This window comes from Poecilia formosa, unplaced genomic scaffold (genome assembly GCF_000485575.1).
Source record: "Poecilia formosa unplaced genomic scaffold, Poecilia_formosa-5.1.2 Scaffold157, whole genome shotgun sequence".
NCBI lineage: Eukaryota > Metazoa > Chordata > Actinopteri > Cyprinodontiformes > Poeciliidae > Poecilia > Poecilia formosa.
In genome coordinates, this window is record NW_006800096.1 from 1,371,968 (window position 1) to 1,390,357 (window position 18,390).

Below are 18,390 nucleotides of genomic sequence, written 5' to 3' on the forward strand. Positions count from 1 at the left end.
GATGAGAAATACTGTTTACTCTTCAGCGGGGCTAAATTAATTCAAATGTTTTGACAAGTTCTTGCAAAGCAGTGCCAAAGTATAGAAATATTTCAAAGACAAAATATTTTTTCATAACTAAGAATCTTGAAAATTAGACAAATAAACAAAAGCCAATGAGTCGTTTAAAAATCCACTTTTCTGTCAATATTAGGAACTCTGCCAAACTAAAACAAAATGGTAGAGCCTTGAAATAATAGCTGGGTTTAGAAAAGTAATTTACAGTACTTATTTACATAAACACAAATGCACTGGGAATAGCATAAGATAAAAATACCCTATGTTATTTATTTTTTAACGTAACATGCTATGCAAAGCATCCTCATGCAGTAATGCTAGACACAGTGTCTTAAACTTATCCTTTGGGAACACCAAATCTACTTCTCTCTGGTTTTGGTTGATCTGAGAATTTTGTTTTCCGTGCTTCATCATTATACATTATACAGAGTAGGTGTTCATAGCCACCAAACTGCTTCACTCTAGATTTTTAATTCCTGGGAGAGCTTCTCGAACCTCAGCTCTTTGATATGGATGGTTATCTTTCACTCCATAGAAAGTGAATTTGAATTCATAAAGCTTTAATCACTTTTTAATTCTTAAAAGTGCTTTACTGATCGGTTTATATCAACAGGGAATGGTTTTCTCACTTGTATAGGTCTTAATAATCCTTTCACTGTTTTCAAAGTGGCGCTCAACAACCACAGATTTACACTTGATGTACACTTTTTTTCTTGCAAATAAAATATCTGAAAATTGTGGTGTATATACAACATCACTGATTCAATACTTTCTAGAAACACCGAGTCGGTTTAGTTGAAGCCTTTTCATCTCTAGTGCCGTCGGTTGTTGTCCTGGTAGGAGGTTAATGTCTTTCGATCTGAAGTCTTCCTCAGGTTTTCTTTCAGGATTATCTCCCTTTGCCTGCTGAAGATGTTCAATCAGTTCACCGCCATAATTTCACCTTGGGGTTGGTGTTTTTTCCACCATGCATAAAGTTGTGCATGTAGGCCAGAAAGTCCATCTCTCCTACTTGATTTTTGACAAATACCATCTTTCCTTCAACAATATCTTTCTTCTCGCCACACTTCCGTAAAGGACTAAATTATGGGGGGGTGTAAAAAACTAAGCGGTATGAATATTCTTGCAGAACGCCACCACCAACAGCTTCGGATTTCTTTTACACCCAACCCTGAGGCTAATTCTTCTGGGAAGAAATGTGCTTATAGCCGTTTCGTGATGGCTTGTTACCTCCTGGTTGGATTTATGAAGCTATAAAAAAAAACCCTTGTCCTGTTTGTCCTTTATGTAAAGCTGTAAAGTGATGCAGCTTTGACCTGCAGCTCCCACATGGCTCCTTACATGAAGATTTGAGCCTAGGCTCTGTGTCCTCGATACGTTTTCTGGGTCTGCCCTTCTGCTGAAACCCAGCGTAGTGTAACGTGATGGGGGGGCTGGGGGATAAATAAAAGATGTTTGTCCAGAGCTGCCGATGTCAGCAGAGTCGTGCATAAACACATCTGCATACGGTCTGTCTGCTGTGATTTATAACCCAAAGTGGGTTCTGCTGGGCTCATTTATTATCCGCGCCTCGCTCTTGTGCAGATTCTTCGGCATTATAAAGGTCTTTATCATCCTCGGGGTTTTCCTCTGTGTGTGCTCATATGCATTGGCAGATGAAGAAAACAGGTTTTTAATCGTGGATTATAATACATTTAGGATAAACGTTATCGCTTGACATGCATTCAAATATGCACGCAATGTTTGTTTTACAGTCTCTCATAAAATGCCACCGTTTCTCCAGCCATAAATTATTTTTTTTCCACGGTTGCCTTGTGATCTTCACCAAAACTTAGATGTGTGATGAATTTCCTTTGAGCAATGGCTGTTATTTATTTTGACTGCAGATTCATAAACATTATATTAAAGTGCTAGTTATTCAAATGTATCCCTGAAGTCTACAAAGCAAGCAAGCAGATTCCACACTGCTGTTATCAAACCAAAAGGAAGACTAAATGCATAACTAAGTACGCACCTTCGGCCATTTCCATGCAATATAAACTACATTTTTGTAGCCCGTCCTCTATTTAAAGGGACATTACGCTGATGCTCAGAGAAATTGCATAAAGTCCAAAGATTTCATCTCAAAAGCTACAGCACAGAGTAAGCATGTTTTTTATTGATGATCTGAAGAATCCTCCCCTTTAATCAAAAACTGAATACAACTGGCCTACAAGGGTTACCAGGAGAAAACATCCCATCTAAAAGAACAGGGTTTGCAAAGTGGCATTAATGGCTAATTATCTGGATCAGTATTTGTACACTTGGTTAGTTCTGAATATTGTTTTTTTAACCAGCTACAGACTGGAGGATCTTTTCTTTATGTTTTGTTTGAAAGAGAAAACCCAGAAACTCATAGAGGGTGAACTTTCTCTTTTTTCAAAGCCTGGGTCTTTATTGATAACATATAAATATATATACTAATTAAACTGATATTAAAATCAATAAAAACAAGAGCATAAATCAATAACTTATGCAGGAAGAGAAACTGTGGAACCACCATGGTGTAGGTTTGTGCGAGGAAATCCTGGAGCGAAATATACTTTTTACTTATGTAGCATTATAATAACATGAGAGACTGATGTAGTTTTTATTTTTTATTAGCCTTAAACCATAATCAAACTTAATACAAACAGCTGTTTGAAATGTATCGCTCGGCGCTTATAAATAATCGTTTTCATGTCCGAGTTTCCCATTTTGAACCGAATTACTGGAGCAAATGACCTTAATTCAAATATTCCGATTTCTCAGTCTCCAGTTTCTCCTACATTACAAACGTTAGAAAACTTTGACTTCAGTTTTGCTTTGACCCACATGGCGGGAGCGCCTTTGTTTTATTCCTTTGTCCTCCGCTGATTTACTGCCGCTCACCCTTTGTCTCTCGTCCCCAGATGAAACCCTCTTGAAGCTGTTAAATGAAAAGGCCTCGAAGCTGATTGAGGTGGAGTGGATGAGTACTGATGCTTCACGTGGCTTTAATGGCCCCGGTGTCGCAGATGAATACAAGCGCCTTCTCCACATGTGAGGTTGCTTCATTAAGCACGTCCAAGCCTTGAGGAAGGCGTCCTGATGTCGCGTCTGTCTGTTGTATATAAGAGGATAAGTGATGATCAGTGGTACTTGTTCTCTAATTCAATTCAAATCAGCCAACTTTAAAGTTTAAAACATTTATTATTAATAAATATACATATAGTTTAGATCAAACGATGCCTTAAAAACATAAAGCTGTGCTGCTCTTCTTAAGTATAAAAGCCTCTTGAGCATTTTTACATGTTATAACCACAAACTTTAAAGTATTTTATTAAGTTTTCTTGTAATAGACTAATATAAAGCAGTGCATCATGAAAATAAAATGACAAACTATTGTTGTTTTCAGACCTCTCTACTGTAAAACCTTTCAATTAAAAAAAAAAATGCTGTTCCGGCTATAAAATTAAACTTACAGGCGGGTCAGGAAAAGCACTACTCAGAGAGGCAGGCAACTCATAGATGAATAGGTTATTGGGGCGACTGCAGCTGTACAGGCAGAGTAGTCGTCTCATGATCAGAAGGTTGCAGGTTCGATTCCAGCTTCCTCCTGGGCAAAGCACCCAACCCCATACTGCATATATGTGTAGGTGACTCTAGTGTAAAGTGCTTTGAGTGGTCAAAATGATTGGAGAATTATGGTTTACTGGTAATGAAAACTCAAGGTTTGGTGTCTTGGAAAATGAATCATTAATGGAACTTATGGGGTCACAACCTAATCAGCTAATTGACTCAAAACATCTGCTTTCTGAACTTTCAAACAGTTTTTCACTCTGAGTCAGCCGGCCACACAATCAAGGGGAAGACTGATGTCCAGAAGACCGTTATGGACTCCCTTCAAAAGGAGGATAAGCCACTGGTTGTCAATATGCTTGTTATATTCAAGCATGATATTAACAGAAAACTGAGTGTAAGAAATAAGCGTGGCAGAGACAGGAGAGAACCGCAGCCTTTAGAGGATTGTGAAGCGAAATCCGTTTCAGAAGAGCTGCCACACACAGACGGATACAAGGCATGGTCTACAAAACGGAGGCCGAGCGTCTTAAATATTTATTTCTGAAAACTTTGGAAAAAAAAAATGTGCATCCTTTTCCTTCCACTACACCATTCTGCATTACCTAGTTTTAGTCCGTCATGTTAAATCTGAATAAAATGCACCCAAGTTGCTGGTGTTAATATGGAAAAGCTCCCGGGGTGTGAATATTTTCGTGCACGTTGAAGGCTAAGACGAATGGGGAGCTCATTTTCAGTCTCTGCCTGTGACTGACAAGCCGAGTAGCTTATGCAGTGGAACACACAATGCTGAATGCTCCTCTTTTGCATCATATTTCCATGTGTCTGACATCAAAGACGCGCGTCCTTGTTCAGCTGTCTTCCTATTTCTCGGTGTCCATGGTCAAACGTGTTCGGTGATTGGATTTAAGTCCTTACACCACAAACGGTTGGAGCTCGGCTTCCTCCAGCCCCCGTCGGATCAGCTCTGGCTTCCATCATCTGTACCCCTCACCACTCTTAACAGATTACTCTCGCCATGAGGCCTTGGCATCTCCGCTCCGTAATGAGGCGGCAAAGAAAAAAGGGGCGCAGATTAGAATAACAGCCTTAACTAATCCGTAACAGCCCGATGAGGCGCCACGTTTTGGGGGGGGGAAACCGTGTCATTTCTCATTCCGCGGGTGCTGCGGCAAAATCTCGCCTCTCACTCTTTGCTTCTCAACCACCAACCCATCGCTCTCGTCACCACCCCACGCAAAACAGGCCTCAAGAATAGTGGCTGTGGCAATCTGCCGGAACGAGGACGACAGTCGGCAAACCGTTTCTGTCTTATAGTCTCAGACCTTCCCCAACGTGCAGAGCAGAAAGAGAAATATGGGCCTCTGATTTCTAGCTGTCGGCTCTAAACAAACCACGGAGGACGAATGAGGCCCTCTCTGGATGAGCCACGATCTGACATGGACGGTTATTGACAGGAACTGTTTCTCAGGGATGAGTAAACAAGGATTTCAGACAGCTGTGTTTAGGAATGGGCTCATGCTGCAGCCTGAGACTCTGGGTTCCCCTGTTGGACGAAAGAAATCGGCTCATTAGATCCTAGTGGTCCAATTAGGCTTTGCAATTCATGTGAATTTCATAAGAGCAGCTCATTTAAAGAAAGGAAAGAGGGAATGTTTACCACCATAATCCACTCTGTAAGCATCGTAAATGAGCTCCGACTCCGAGCAGTCAGTCGCTCTTCCACTTCTTGTTTCTCGTTGTTTTTTTCTTTCCTTCGTGTGGCAGAGTTTTTACCTCTAGATGGAACAACAAACTTTGTTTACTCCCAGTGGTTTTCCGAAGTAGTTTCCAAGTTAAAATGGTGACTTTTCATTACTGAAGCGTGGAGGTTTTCCAGAGCAGTTCGCCCAATTCTGCATTCGAGATTCGACAACCAGTTGCATGACTCATGCTTTCCAAATAATACAGATATTTTCCCTTTTTTAATTTTTTTTTTTTTTTTGGAACTTACATCCTACAGTTCTGGTCCCTCATCAGAGTTAGAGTTACATAATCACATTTCTATCTGATATCTGTAGGCAACTCCTGGTTTTGCTAGTGCACATAGTTTGGAAAGAGTTTAGTTGATCAGAATTTTTTTTTTTTATAGGATTAAACCACGACTCAAACTTTCTCAGCCCAATCACTTTGAGGTACTTTTTTTTTCCTCCTTTGAAATTATTTAATAAACTTATTTCAGTGAAAATACTGATGTAAAGCTTTCCTCAGTGCAGCTATTTACTGTATAAACTAATAAACTGCAGAATTTTCAGTATACCAACATGTCGTTAGGATTCCCAAGAGAACCTCGTCTTACCAGTTACCTGAAGAAAAACATAAAAAAACAAAAGTAAAGTCAGGGAGTGTTGCACAGTTGGGATTTATCTGCTGTAATTAGTCCCTGAAACTCATCTCTGCTCTGCACTCGAGTGAAATCCCCAGGAAATCTCGTCGGGCAGGGAGTCCCGCTGGAGTTGCGAAGCAGCTGCAGCTCCGTTCAACAAGACCGTCGGTTTCCCCTCACGGAGCGGCTGGAAGTTCGGACCTCTTCCCGACACTCTCGCAACTTCTCGAGGCGACGGCTGGAGCTTCTGTGGCAGATAATTGTCATGTTTACTGTTTTGGCTTCGTTTTTTTTTCTCCCCTCGCCTTGTTGCTGCTCGACTGATTTCCCCAAAGCAAGCAGAGCCGCAGCCTCCAAGAGGAGGACGGGCCTGGAAGCAGGCTCTCCTGGCAGACTGAAGCGTCCCAGTCAGTGTGTTGATGAGGCCCTGATGAAAAGCTCAGCATGGCTGTTTGTGTGCCGCACATCTGGATCGTTACGTGTGTGTCGACACATGCATGAGGTACGATTTTTTTGTGCGTCCACTTTGATATCCGCCCGTTGGAATGACGATGTTTGACTCGGCTGACTTTGGGGGTGTGTGCCTCTGTGAGGTCTATTTTTACCGTCGAGGAAGCCACACCCAAAGGAAGAATAAAACTGAAAAAAAAAAAAAGCCTCGGATCATGGTTTATAGATGAAGCAGAGTATTTCTGTGCACCACTGGGGGAGTGACTCATCCTCTTTTTCTTGTCTCCTGTTCTTTATCTCATCTTAGATCCTCAACACTGTAGGGTCCCCAGCTTTGCCAGCCCCCACTCTAATTTTAATTAAGCATAAGACCCCCAAAGTGAGGGTAGAGCCACACATGTGATCAATCACTGTTCGTGTTCAGCTGCATTTACCTCTAATTGTGACAATTTAAAATATCATGTCATCCTCAGTGTTTTTGATGTATTTTCCTGCTGTTTTGTTCTCCTTGTCCTCATTTAGATGTCGCTATTTTTTATTTATTTTTGGCTTAGCTTGATCTTCTTTGCCAGTGTTGAAACTGCCCTTGAACTGGGCTCTCCTAATCTTTATTAAAACATGAAGATCAAGTGGTTGAAATATTCAACAGCAAAATGGAAAACCCTGTCAACACGACGACATCGGTTCCCTTTCTGCTGGAGTCCTGCTCTGTAACACAGCACACAATGCAGTTCAAACTAGATGCTTAAGCACAGTGTATGAAAAGACAAAACCATTTTGCTAAGCAGACTTTTCCTGTTTTAGATCTGTAAGGAATACTACTTTTGGTTCTATTTGCGAAATACCGCAAACATACATTTAAACACTTTCTTAAAACCTTGGTCTTTAGAAGTTAACATACATCTTCCTTAGTATTTGGTAGAACTGCATTATGAACTGTATGACTTGGGTTAAATCTTTTTGCCATCCTTTCACAAGTTTGCTGGAAACTGCGTCCATCCCTCCTGACAGAACTGCTGTAACTGAATCAGATTTGCTTCCTCGCTCGCACACACATTGTATTGTTGAAAGAGTGATGCCTTCAGACAAGCATCCTGCTCGGGCATCATGCTGCTAGCATGCTATCAGCCCTAATTATTACACACCTGGGGTCATTGATCAGCTTTACTGCACCAGCATACTTGAAGAGGTCATGCTGTCTTTTGCTAAAGAAGAAATAGTGTTCAAGGTTGTGTTTCAGCGAAGCAGTAACCAAAAAACAAACCAGTCAGGGAGCAGCATCTTGATTCCAGACCAACATTATGGAGTAGCTAGCGCCGGTTCAAGGGAAGCTAAATCTTTACATTTCATCAACTTAAAATGTATTACTTTATCATCAACTGGATTATTTAGTGGCACTTCTTAACTTTTGTTTTTTATTTAAAATCTTTCCTTATTTAATGTGTGAGTTTCCAGCTAACTTGCTAGCTTAGCTTTCTGTTCAGTTTGGATATTTTTCCCCTGTGTTTTTTTGTTTTGTTTTGTTTTTTTACTTTTGGTTATGCTGTTAATGTCTTGACACCCAAGTTGCCTAAAAGAATTCAGTGAACATCCGCAGTCAGCAATGCTTCTTCGCTAACCAACTTTCAGTCTCTCTATCCTCAGTAGAGGATTTAGTGATTTTTGCATCGCTTTGTGCTTTTAATGCTTTACCGCTGATACTCTGAATTGAAACGTGTAAGCAGTTCTAAGAAAAACAACGCTAAATATATCTGGTGACCCATCTACTGGAAGGTAATATATGATTTGGGAGTCTCCGTGGGCCGTATTTGTATCTCTACACCTTGAGTTACCTCAGCACTTCACAAGAAGCGCTTCTGATATTTCCAGCTACAGTAATACACACACACACGCACACACACGCACACAGCTTTGTACCTCATTACAGCCCCTCAGAGGAGCAGAGTGATTTGCATAGCTGCTTGTCGAACCTTGTTGGCATTGACAGAGATTTGCACCCATTTCAAACCTGCCACATATGAAGGTAGACAAAGTTGTTTATTGCAGCTCCAGGGCTGAGCAATGGGCCCAGTGATGCTGTGCACATTGAAAAAGGTTGCACTCTGTTCTGAGCAGCAGTCACAAATCATAGGTATCAGAGAGGTAATTGAGGCGAAAAAAAAAAAAAAGAGTTGGCGACAGTTTGAATACGACAAAAGTGCATTTAGATATTAAACCAAGAAAGGGTCTGTCTGAACCCGCATGCTCCAGCCTGCGGTCCCTCAGCATGAGGAGGAGCAGGGGCCTCGCTGCTGAGACTGCAGTGCCGTAAATTTCGAGTTGTTTACGGATGCTGCCATCTTGGTGCGCTCCAGGAGGGAAACTTGGAGCCGGGCCTATTACTGGCAGCTTGATGGGAGTGCAGTGAGGCAAGATAATTAATACAACATCCCTGGACCCATAAGCTAAGCTGCAGAGCCAACCCAGGAGGGGAGACGAGAACGACAGAAAGAAAGGGGACAGCAAGGAAGGACAAATTACAAGATGGATTTATTACAGTGAAGGGAGAGAGGCTGCACATCTGCTGACAAAACGGAATGAGATCTCTGAGAGCCTCAGATACTTCTGAATTAGCGGTTTTAAAGATGCAAGCGAGCCACAGCAGATTTGATTCGATAAAGCATTCAAGAGTTTTAAATGACAACACACTTTGCCAAAAAATTAAATAAATAAATAAAGGCAAGCTCATCAAATGTCATCACTCATGTAAAGGTCTGATGTGATATGCATCAGCATTGCCTTCACCTGCATCTTCATTACAAATGCACAAAACAAAACATTTTCACAATTTCGCAATTGCGGTTTTTCCATTAAATAAGATACGCAATTAAAGTCAGCTTTGAAAAAGCTTGTTCATGTGATAAGTCAATATAAATTATTAGCACTCATCATCGGGCATCAGAGCGAGACGTCCGTCCCTAATACTTTTGGGAAATTGCAGTCAGCAATTTTTACAGAAGAGCTATATATGGACTCAACACTTTTTGAATGACAAACTCAACTTCTGATGAACTGTACAACAACCTCTGGAGTGGCCAGTAGTGTTTTGTCCAATGAGGGCATTGCCTACAGACGTGCGCGTCGCTGTGCCGTGTGATGCGAAAAAAAGTGTTTCCATTGTAGTTTTGCAAAATACACAAATTTTGATACTGTCAAAAAAAAATAAAAAAAAATAAAAATAAAATTTATCGAAAAACGTGCTTTTTTTCTTGAAATCGGCACATTTCCATTAAACAAATTTATTTTTGTAATTCCAATTTGCGCAATTTTATGGCCAATCAAAACGCAGCTACTGTCTACCAAAAAAACAACAACAAACAAACAAAAAAAACATTTTCACAGGCAAATAGAATAATTATCCATGCAAGAACTTTGGGTTTTATGCTTTAGAAAGATGCACAGAAAGCTCTCTGCTTGTCTGGCTTTACGGCTGCATACGTGATGACAGTTAACATGTCCGAAGCTTGAGATGTTGTTTTATAACCAAACCCTGCTTTGAACTTCTCCACTTCACCTCTGACCAGTCTGCTGTGCTCCTTTGTCTGCTCTGACCTTTAAAAGCGATGGTTTATTTGCCTCTTCTTTGGGTGAATTTGGATGGAAGAAGTTCCTGCCAACAAGATTTAGTCAGCAGTCAGCTGCTGCCAGCCAGAGAATGGCTGCTGTTGCTTCCTCAGAACTTCTTCCTCATAAGAAAAGTTGCCAGAGTCCCTTCAAACCAGAAGAACTTGCCTCTAGAGGGAAAACCTCTCCCACCCCGTCTTTAACACTTTCTCAAATCCTTTTACTTTAGCAGAAAGACGCACGATTCGAACAAACCGAGACCAAGAGTTGCCAAGCAAAATCCAGTGTTTTTGCGCCCCAGGCTGAATCTGGAAGCTCAGCTTTTACATTGTATTGCGGGACAATATCTTCAGCCTATATAGAATGAAAAGAAGCGAGAATAAAGCGCCTTGTTAACAGAGGCTTGAACAATGGTTTTCATTCTAAATGACGGAGCTCAGTCACTGTGCGTACGTTTATCACGTTTGCGAATCAGCCCGGTGACGGCAGCCGAAGCCCCGCAAATAGCTCGCCTGGGAGTGGACACAAAGGAGGGAGAAGGTCTATAAATACCCTGAATAAACCCGGCTCATCGGGAAGTGAGCGGAAAGCATGAGTTGCGTCGATGTTGGTGACAGGTGGCTGAATCCCACTGTAAGTGCTTTCGCCAGCTTTTCCTTTTTGCTCGCTGTTTAGAATTTGCCCGATAATTACCATATTAAAATGGATGTAGGAGTCTGTGCGGTTGTGCTGGGTGCAGATAAGGCTGCGCGAGTGCGGCTGGCGGAGTAAACCCGAGGCCTATCAGTCAGTCCTGAATTGCTTTATAATTACCCAGATCCGCAGACATAATTTCCTTCTAAAAATAATGCAAAACTTTCATTTCCCCTCTCCTGCGTTAATTCCGTGTTTTTTTTTTTTCGGGGAGTAACTTAACCTCTTCCTGTATTAGTCGACGTGGTGCCGTGTTAAGCACTGCAGCCTAGTTTCTGCACAGCATGTGCTGCTGCTGCCTCCCTGTTTTGGGATTGGAGGAGAATCCAGATTGTGATGCATTGAGGCTGTATGATTCTGACAGCACTGACAGGATTAAGAGTGTTTTATTATTATTATTATTATTTATTTAGCTTATTTAAGTTTCATATTGATATACATCTCATGAGCTCGGCCTTTTATTTAGCCCATTTTAACACTCGAACAACAGGCGGAACCTGGACGGATCGGAAGTTTACATGAATGTCATATTAAATTTGGGGCTTTTAATGATTTGTATGAGCTACTCTTGTAATTAGTGGTGTAATTATTCAAGAAACAAACCATGAAAATTATATGTTTGACTATCTACTGAATCAAAATTATTCACGCATGCCCGGATGCACCCCCGCTAATCCATTCATCCGTTATCCGAACACGCAAATCCTTACAGGGTCACCGGGGGGCTGCTGCCTATCTCCAGTGATCTGCCCCCCCTAATACTTGTCCCTTGCAGAGAAACTATTCACCCTTAGGTAGATCAAGCCTGTTATCAACCGGAAGCTCTTGGAAAGCCAGCCCCACAGTCCACTGCCATGCAGTTTAATGTAACCTTTAACTGAGAGGTTGCCAACCGAGACAGAAGCTCCTTCTTCAGTATCGATCGCAGCTATCTGGACTGAAATCTGCAGCTTCCCACACGAACAAGCCAAAAACAGAACGCGTTTGACTGACTTTATCATCTATATTTGACTTTTCTTTTATCGTGGCACAGCGGCGATAAAGGAAAACCTTCAACAACTGATGAAAGAGCAATCAAAACTACCTTACTGAGCCAGTACAAGTTATGTGATGCTGATTATTTAGAAGTATTATGTAGAGAAATAAACGTCTGTTGTGTTTAACGCAGGTTTCCGGACCCGTCCTTTACGTCACGGCATGGGGATGTGGCCACACGTTTCATTTGGTAATGAACCAAAAAGCTCATTTATTGCACCGGGGGGTAACAAGTTGAGGTCGTCCTGTGAAGGATCGTTCAAGCATGTCGCTCGAACAGGAAAATAACACTGCTGCACCTGAAGGTCGAGGTGAAAACTGATCAATAAACTGTCAAAAAAATGCGTAAATTACATCACATATAATCTTGTTAAAATATGGAGATCTGTAAGCACATAAATGTGAATTAAATCTCTCTACCGCTGCTGGACTAATATTTTTCTCATATGGTTGATTTGGCTTTTCTATCTTAATAAATAAAATAACAGCTTGAAAAGGTGCTTCTTGTATTGTTCTCATTATCTTTGCATGATATGCTTAGATATCCGAACCATTTAAGTCTGACCTCAAAAAGAAAGCCAGGATAAATAAAAAATCAGTAAGCAGACAGATATATATTTTCCCCACTGCCTCCACTGTAAGCTACCAGGAGACAGTGTCAATAACATAAATCTATGATCCACAGGTTGGGCAACTCAGACTGAACCCACAAAAGAATCTCTGTACGAAAGCAAAGGACAGGAAAGAACAAGCGTTTGGTCGAGACGGTTGCAGGAGAGAGGGCGAACGGCGACCGGCTGGTTCTTCTCTGATGAAATATTGATGCCGCTGACTTTGATTCTGCGATAGGTACTCTTGATCCAGATCTGTCACGGCATCAGAGACGCCTCACCACCACCGCCTTCTTATTCTTCCTCAGGTAGCATTACTGGCCTTCGGAAAACTGCTCCCCACCCTCCACCAGCTTTGATCAAACGTGTCGACTTTGAAAACCTTATAGAGATCAATGGTGTGTGTGTTTGGTGTTCGCGTGTGTGTGTGTGTGTGTGTGTGTGTGTGCGTACAGGCAGGCGGATGCTGTGGGCCTGGAACTCAATAAGCAGCTGGACGGGGTTTCGCTGTTAGTCAGTTGTTGACTTTTATTTATCACGACTGCTGCTGCTGTAATTGATGACTGAATCAACAGACGCTGCAGCAGCCAGCGCTGACTTCTCTTCTTTCTTTTTTTTCCTCCTTCAGCAGAGCAGCAGTCGTATCTCTTTTCCCCTCGCAGCACTCATCTGAAATTTAAATCCAATACTTTGAAAGGAGGGTAAAAAACAAGCTTTATTATTTAAAGAGACCAGTTTCATTAACAAAAACCCAGGGCATTGTTCAGGCAATAAATCCTGAGGCTGCAACATCAGCGCGCTCACATCTCTGGGTTCGTCCTTTTATAGACTTTCCCAACACATTTCTGCATGTTTCTCTGCCTCTTTTATTCTCTTAAAAGACTAAAGTGCTCTTTTTCTCTCTCTCTCTCTCTCTCTCTCTCTCTCTCTCTGTGTGTGTGAGCGTGAGTGTGTGTGTATGTGGAGTGGAAAGCATCCAGTGCAGTGCTGTATTCCTGAGTAATGGAGCAGAGAACCATCTGTCTGTCTGGCCAGCCATTCGACTGTATCCCAAGATCCTATCAGTGTGTCTCACCTGCTAATGAGAAGCTAGCAGGTCTCCTGCAGCTTGCAGCCCTTAAAATGGACGACTTCCCTGCACTGTGGAGGCTGCTGAGAAACACGCGGCTCCTCCTCAGTCGTCTTCCTCGTCAGCGCAATCAGCCGTTGACTAATTAAAAACGAGGGAATCAAAAATGGCGCGCGACCCAACAGTTCACACGATTTGACGTTTGACTGAACTTTCTCCTATTGTAGCTGACCAAAAAAAAAAAAAAAAATTTTTTAACGCAGTGACGTCTCGAGTATTTCTTTATTTAAAACATTTAAGATGCAGTTTTCTTTTTTTCATACCTGAACAAATTGTAGTCTTTGGTTTAGTCAGCGAGTCACTAAAGCAAATACAGCGGAAAGGGACACGACAATTGGCCGGGCCCAAACAGAAGGCTTTGTTTAAAAAAAAAAAAGAAAAAAAAAGGCTATAATTGAATAAGTATAAGGAGTCTGCTGCACAAAACCAGAGCAATGACTATTATCAGGTTGATAACCAATAATTACTTAAAAATCTCTGTGCTCATTAAGCAGCTCCTGTAGAGAGGCTGAGCTCAATATAGCCCTCCAGAATCCCCTCCCCTCGCCCACCAACATCCCGCTGCTCTCCCTCTCGTTATATCCCACTTTTCCTCCTCCTCTCTCTGCTTTTCATTCCCGCTTCCCTTTTAATCACTTTCCATCCCCTCGCTCGGTCGTGCTCGGCTCCGTCCCTTTCCTCCCGTCTTTTCAGGGGCGATGGCAGTCATTTTTTATCCGTCCTGCGACGCCCTGTTTATTTATGTACAGGCCGCGCCGGTCTCTTCCTCCTCCCTCCCTCCCTCTCTCTCTCTCTCTCCCCCCCGCTCCGTCTCCTCCACTCCCGGGAAGATTAACCATACCCTCTCCATCTCTTCTCATCTATCATCCTAATGGGGGCTACAAGAGGGGAAAAAAACAACAATTTGCAGAGGGTGAAGCAGCCACAGAAGGGCACGGCGAGTGTCTGGAATGCCACCTCGGATCAATTTCCACTTTGTCCCCGGTTTAATTTACGCGCCCGTTTTTCATCCCGTCAGATGTAGCAATCTTCTGTCACCGTGCGTGCATGGAAAGCAGAAAATGTTTTGCATTGGATTTATGGCGACATTAGGGATGCCAACACAGAGCTGTTCTCCTACCCTAAGTGAGTGCAGGAGCCATCACGCTGGAAATAATCTCCAGGAACGTTCCCCGACTAATTTACACCATTCATCTGGTGAATTACGAAGAAGGATGGGGGAGGGGGTGGGGGGGATGGTATCTTCACAAACCAGTGATGTCTGACAAACTGCAAAATTGGACATTTCACATGGAATATTTTACAAATATTTTGGGGGTAGTGACTTTTCATTCTGCTATGTTTTGCCTTAGTTTTCTCAGATATCCTCATTGCTATTGCAAACCGGAACATGGAACAGCCTGCGTGCAGAAGTGAAACTAATCTGAACAAACAACACAAGAAGCAGAAAATCATCCAGCATGCCGGATAGGTCAGCGTTAGACTGAATCACTTTCTTTTTTTTTTCTTGTGGATTCTGCTGCTAAGTACAAGCTGTGGCCGGAGGATCATCCTGTTTCCGATTAAGATTTCAGTCAAGTTTTATTTCATCTCCTAGCCAGTAAAGGGCGGAGCGCGGTGCGGATGAACTTCCACACGGCCTCGGACAAAACCATCCATCCTGTCCGAGTCTTTCTAATGGACTCATTTAGTTTCTAAATGAACTAATTCATCCTGATTTAGTTCATTTAGACTAAACTGAACTACGTCCGGCTGGATTGAACCACTTGCCCAGTTGCTCTTTCAGCTGTTGGTACACGTTGCACTGCCTTATCCGCCGTCTTCATGAGGTGTTTGGCTTTTGCTTTGGGGTCAATCTGCAGATTTTGAACTAAAACATGTTCATCTCTGTGATCCATTGTAAGGGGTTTGATGGTTGGACATTCCCATCATGTCTGTTCTTGGTGTAGATGAATGCAGCACCTTCAAATGTCTGAAAATCGTTCCTAAGAATGAACCACATGGGTACCACAGTTGTCTTTTCTGATAGTTGATTTATTTATTTATTTTTTTGACTTTCATTTTGTGTCAGTCAAGAAAACGGTGTGTTCCCGGTGCCTTCTTAAAATGCATATACGTATTTTACGATTGTACCGTTTTTTTTTTTTGTTTGTTTTTTTTCTAGCTTCATTCGCTGTGATTTTTCAGATTTTCTGCCACAACCCGCCGGTGGCACTCGCATCCTTCATGTTGCATTAAATGTCCTTGACTGCCTCCACACCATTTTGAATTTTTTTTTTTCTGTTGTTCTCTCTAAAACGCAGCAAAGGAAAGACCCCCGTGTCGTCGCTGGCTCCCGTGGCCCCGATCGCCCTCTCCACCAGCCTCCTTCGCTGTAAGAAGCCAACTGCAGGAGGCTCCTGCGAACCACATGCTATCACAGCTCGGCCTTCCAGCCTCCAACCGCGGCACGCTTACACTCATCCACTCCACAGGGGAAGTGTTGAGCCTCGTTCGCCGACATGACAGCACAAACACAGAAACACCCTTTACCAGACTGGCAGTGCTGCCTCGAACCCCTCCTCTCCTCTCACAGTTTCGCATTTCTCTCTCTTTGCCTGCTCCTCCCATCGCTGTTTTCTCCTCAGTCTCTCTCCTCCTCTCAAAGAGCAGTTTCCCCTCGAGCGTCGTTGCGCGCTGCCGTCTTTGTTGGTGTTTACTTGTCTGAGTGTCTTTCTAATCCTCCCCCATCTTTCTGTCAATATTAGTCTTTGTTCATCTGTATCTAGGATTTTATTTTTATTTTTTTCTTAACGTCTGTGTGCTGAATAAAGTCAAATGTGACCCACATGATGCTGAAGCATACACACTGCTGGTTTAAAGCTCGATCCAAATACAGGCTTCAACTGTTTGGTCCGATTAAGATTATTAAAAATCCCATTTCTGAAAGGTTTTCTGCAGAGTTGACTCTGCTTGCTTCCCTTCCTAGACAACTCTCTCTATTTTTTTTTATTCCCATGTTATTATAGCTAATGCAACCAATGAATCTGGATATATTACATTTAATTTAACCATAACTGGGCAGAAATAAACTCCGTGTCAATGTAATTAACTGGCATGCATGCAATCAATATTAATATAACCAAATAAGACTGTTAGTAAGAGACATTAATTGGACTAAGTTTTACTACATGCAAATCTGATTAACTGGACTGAATGGGATTCTGTTTTTAGAATAATTTTTGACTGCATTTGGATTTCAAATTGATTTAAAGTAATTGGGTTGAACTGAACTGAATGCTGTGAGAAATAATTAGACCAAACTGAACCGCCTGCAACCGGACTGAATCATACGAGAGTCGTGAAAATAAATGCCACAGATACTTTCAGGGTTTTAAACACAACTCACGTAAGGAGGCCATCGTCCGTGACGAGGCCGTCGCAGGTTCAAATCCCGGCCTGGTGACCATTTGCCACATGTCTTCCCTCACTCTCATTACCCACTTTCCTGCTTGAACACTTTCAAATAAAGACCTTTAAAAATGATAAGGGCCAAAATATCACTTAAGATGGTGCTCTAATATGTTTTAAGCGATACAGCATGGGTTTTTGTGGTTTGGTTCGCTGTCTTGTCCGTTTCCAATGTAAAAGCGGCCCATGAAACTGAGCCGTACTGAGTCAAAGGACAACGGTACGGTACGCTTAGGGTGGAGCTACCGGTGTCACAACAACACAGCCCATTGATTGGCGGACAGAAAAACGTCACTGCTTACGACAACCTTCATCGTCGCACTGCTTTGACGCGATGGTTTGTGTTTCACCCTGCTTGCCCTGAGGACGCTCTCCTGTAGCTAAAAATAGCTTTTTAGTTTTTTACCAAACCAGCTCATTATGCACTGCTCAGTGGAAATGAGCAATACTTGTTTGCAAACGCCAGTCAAACTGCATTGACCCCAGGTATTTTCAGCTTACGTCCAAAGTGCATTTCTTTAGGAAAATTTTAGAAAAAAAAAAAAATCCACAAAGTTGCTAGTCATTGTAAAACATACAGTCACTCATTTAATTGTGTTCCAATCAATTTTATTGTGAATGTGATGTTATTATAAAGCATATAATGTCCATGGGGCATCCTTGGACTATTCAGTCAAGACAGAAACATAAATGCACAATTTTGCTGTCAGCTTTGGTGGCAGAGCTTCCATCATCAGCAGTAGGATTGAAAATGTGCAATTCATGGTGAACATAGTGCTGTTTAGAAAAACGAACTGTTAAATGTTTTGGGACCGGAGCCTCTCCATTGCGACTAATTGGAATAAAGTGGAGACAAGAGGAAGTCAGATGAGTCTTGCCAACTCAGCGCCAAGCTTCCCTCTCTCTCCCCTCCAGTCCCGAGGCCACAACTGGCCTCCCTTTAAAAGGAGCCGGCTTATAAAACAATCTCCAAAAGAGTGAAACCGGCGCTGGGCTGTGGTGGGCGTCAGTCAACCAGTCAGTCAGGCGAAGGCCCCGCTGTCTCCCACTCTAGAGGACAGGTACCTTGAACTAGCTTCTCCAAAGCTGACTCCGAGATTTAATGCAATCGAAAGCCTCTGGGCCCTTTTTAGCAATTTGGAGTCAACACACAAATACACCCACGCTCAACTGGAACGACTTTCCATCCCCTGCCCCTTCATGTGCTAATGTGCTGAATGGAGGTGTGTAAGAATCTGCTCGGGAGCGTGTGTGTTTGGTTTCCCTGCTGATAGCTTCCCACCGCTCCCTCCTCCTCCTCCTTTTTTTTTTTTTTTTTCCCCCTTTTGATCCAGAGCTGCACATCACTGGACATGAAAAAAATAAAATACACACACACTCCAGTATCACACAGGGTTAATGTGGGTCTTTAATAACTG

General features: G+C 42.4%; 1 protein-coding gene and 1 long non-coding RNA gene across 2 annotated transcripts in view; one reads left to right on the plus strand and one right to left on the minus strand.

Annotated features, from left to right (window-relative positions):
* Nucleotides 1-5,608: 5,608 nt before the first annotated feature.
* LOC103146379 (glucosidase 2 subunit beta-like) overlaps nucleotides 5,609-18,390 on the minus strand; it is a 66,578-nt gene continuing 53,796 nt past the window's right edge. The window contains exon 6 of the mRNA XM_016677499.1: nucleotides 5,609-6,248. Coding sequence (XP_016532985.1) covers nucleotides 6,066-6,248 — 183 coding nt within the window. The 3' untranslated portion in view covers nucleotides 5,609-6,065. The remainder of the gene's footprint in view (nucleotides 6,249-18,390) is intronic.
* Nucleotides 6,254-17,518, plus strand: LOC103146376 (uncharacterized). Its single transcript, XR_477126.2, has 2 exons — nucleotides 6,254-6,503; nucleotides 15,826-17,518. It is a non-coding gene; the product is annotated as an uncharacterized LOC103146376 (long non-coding RNA).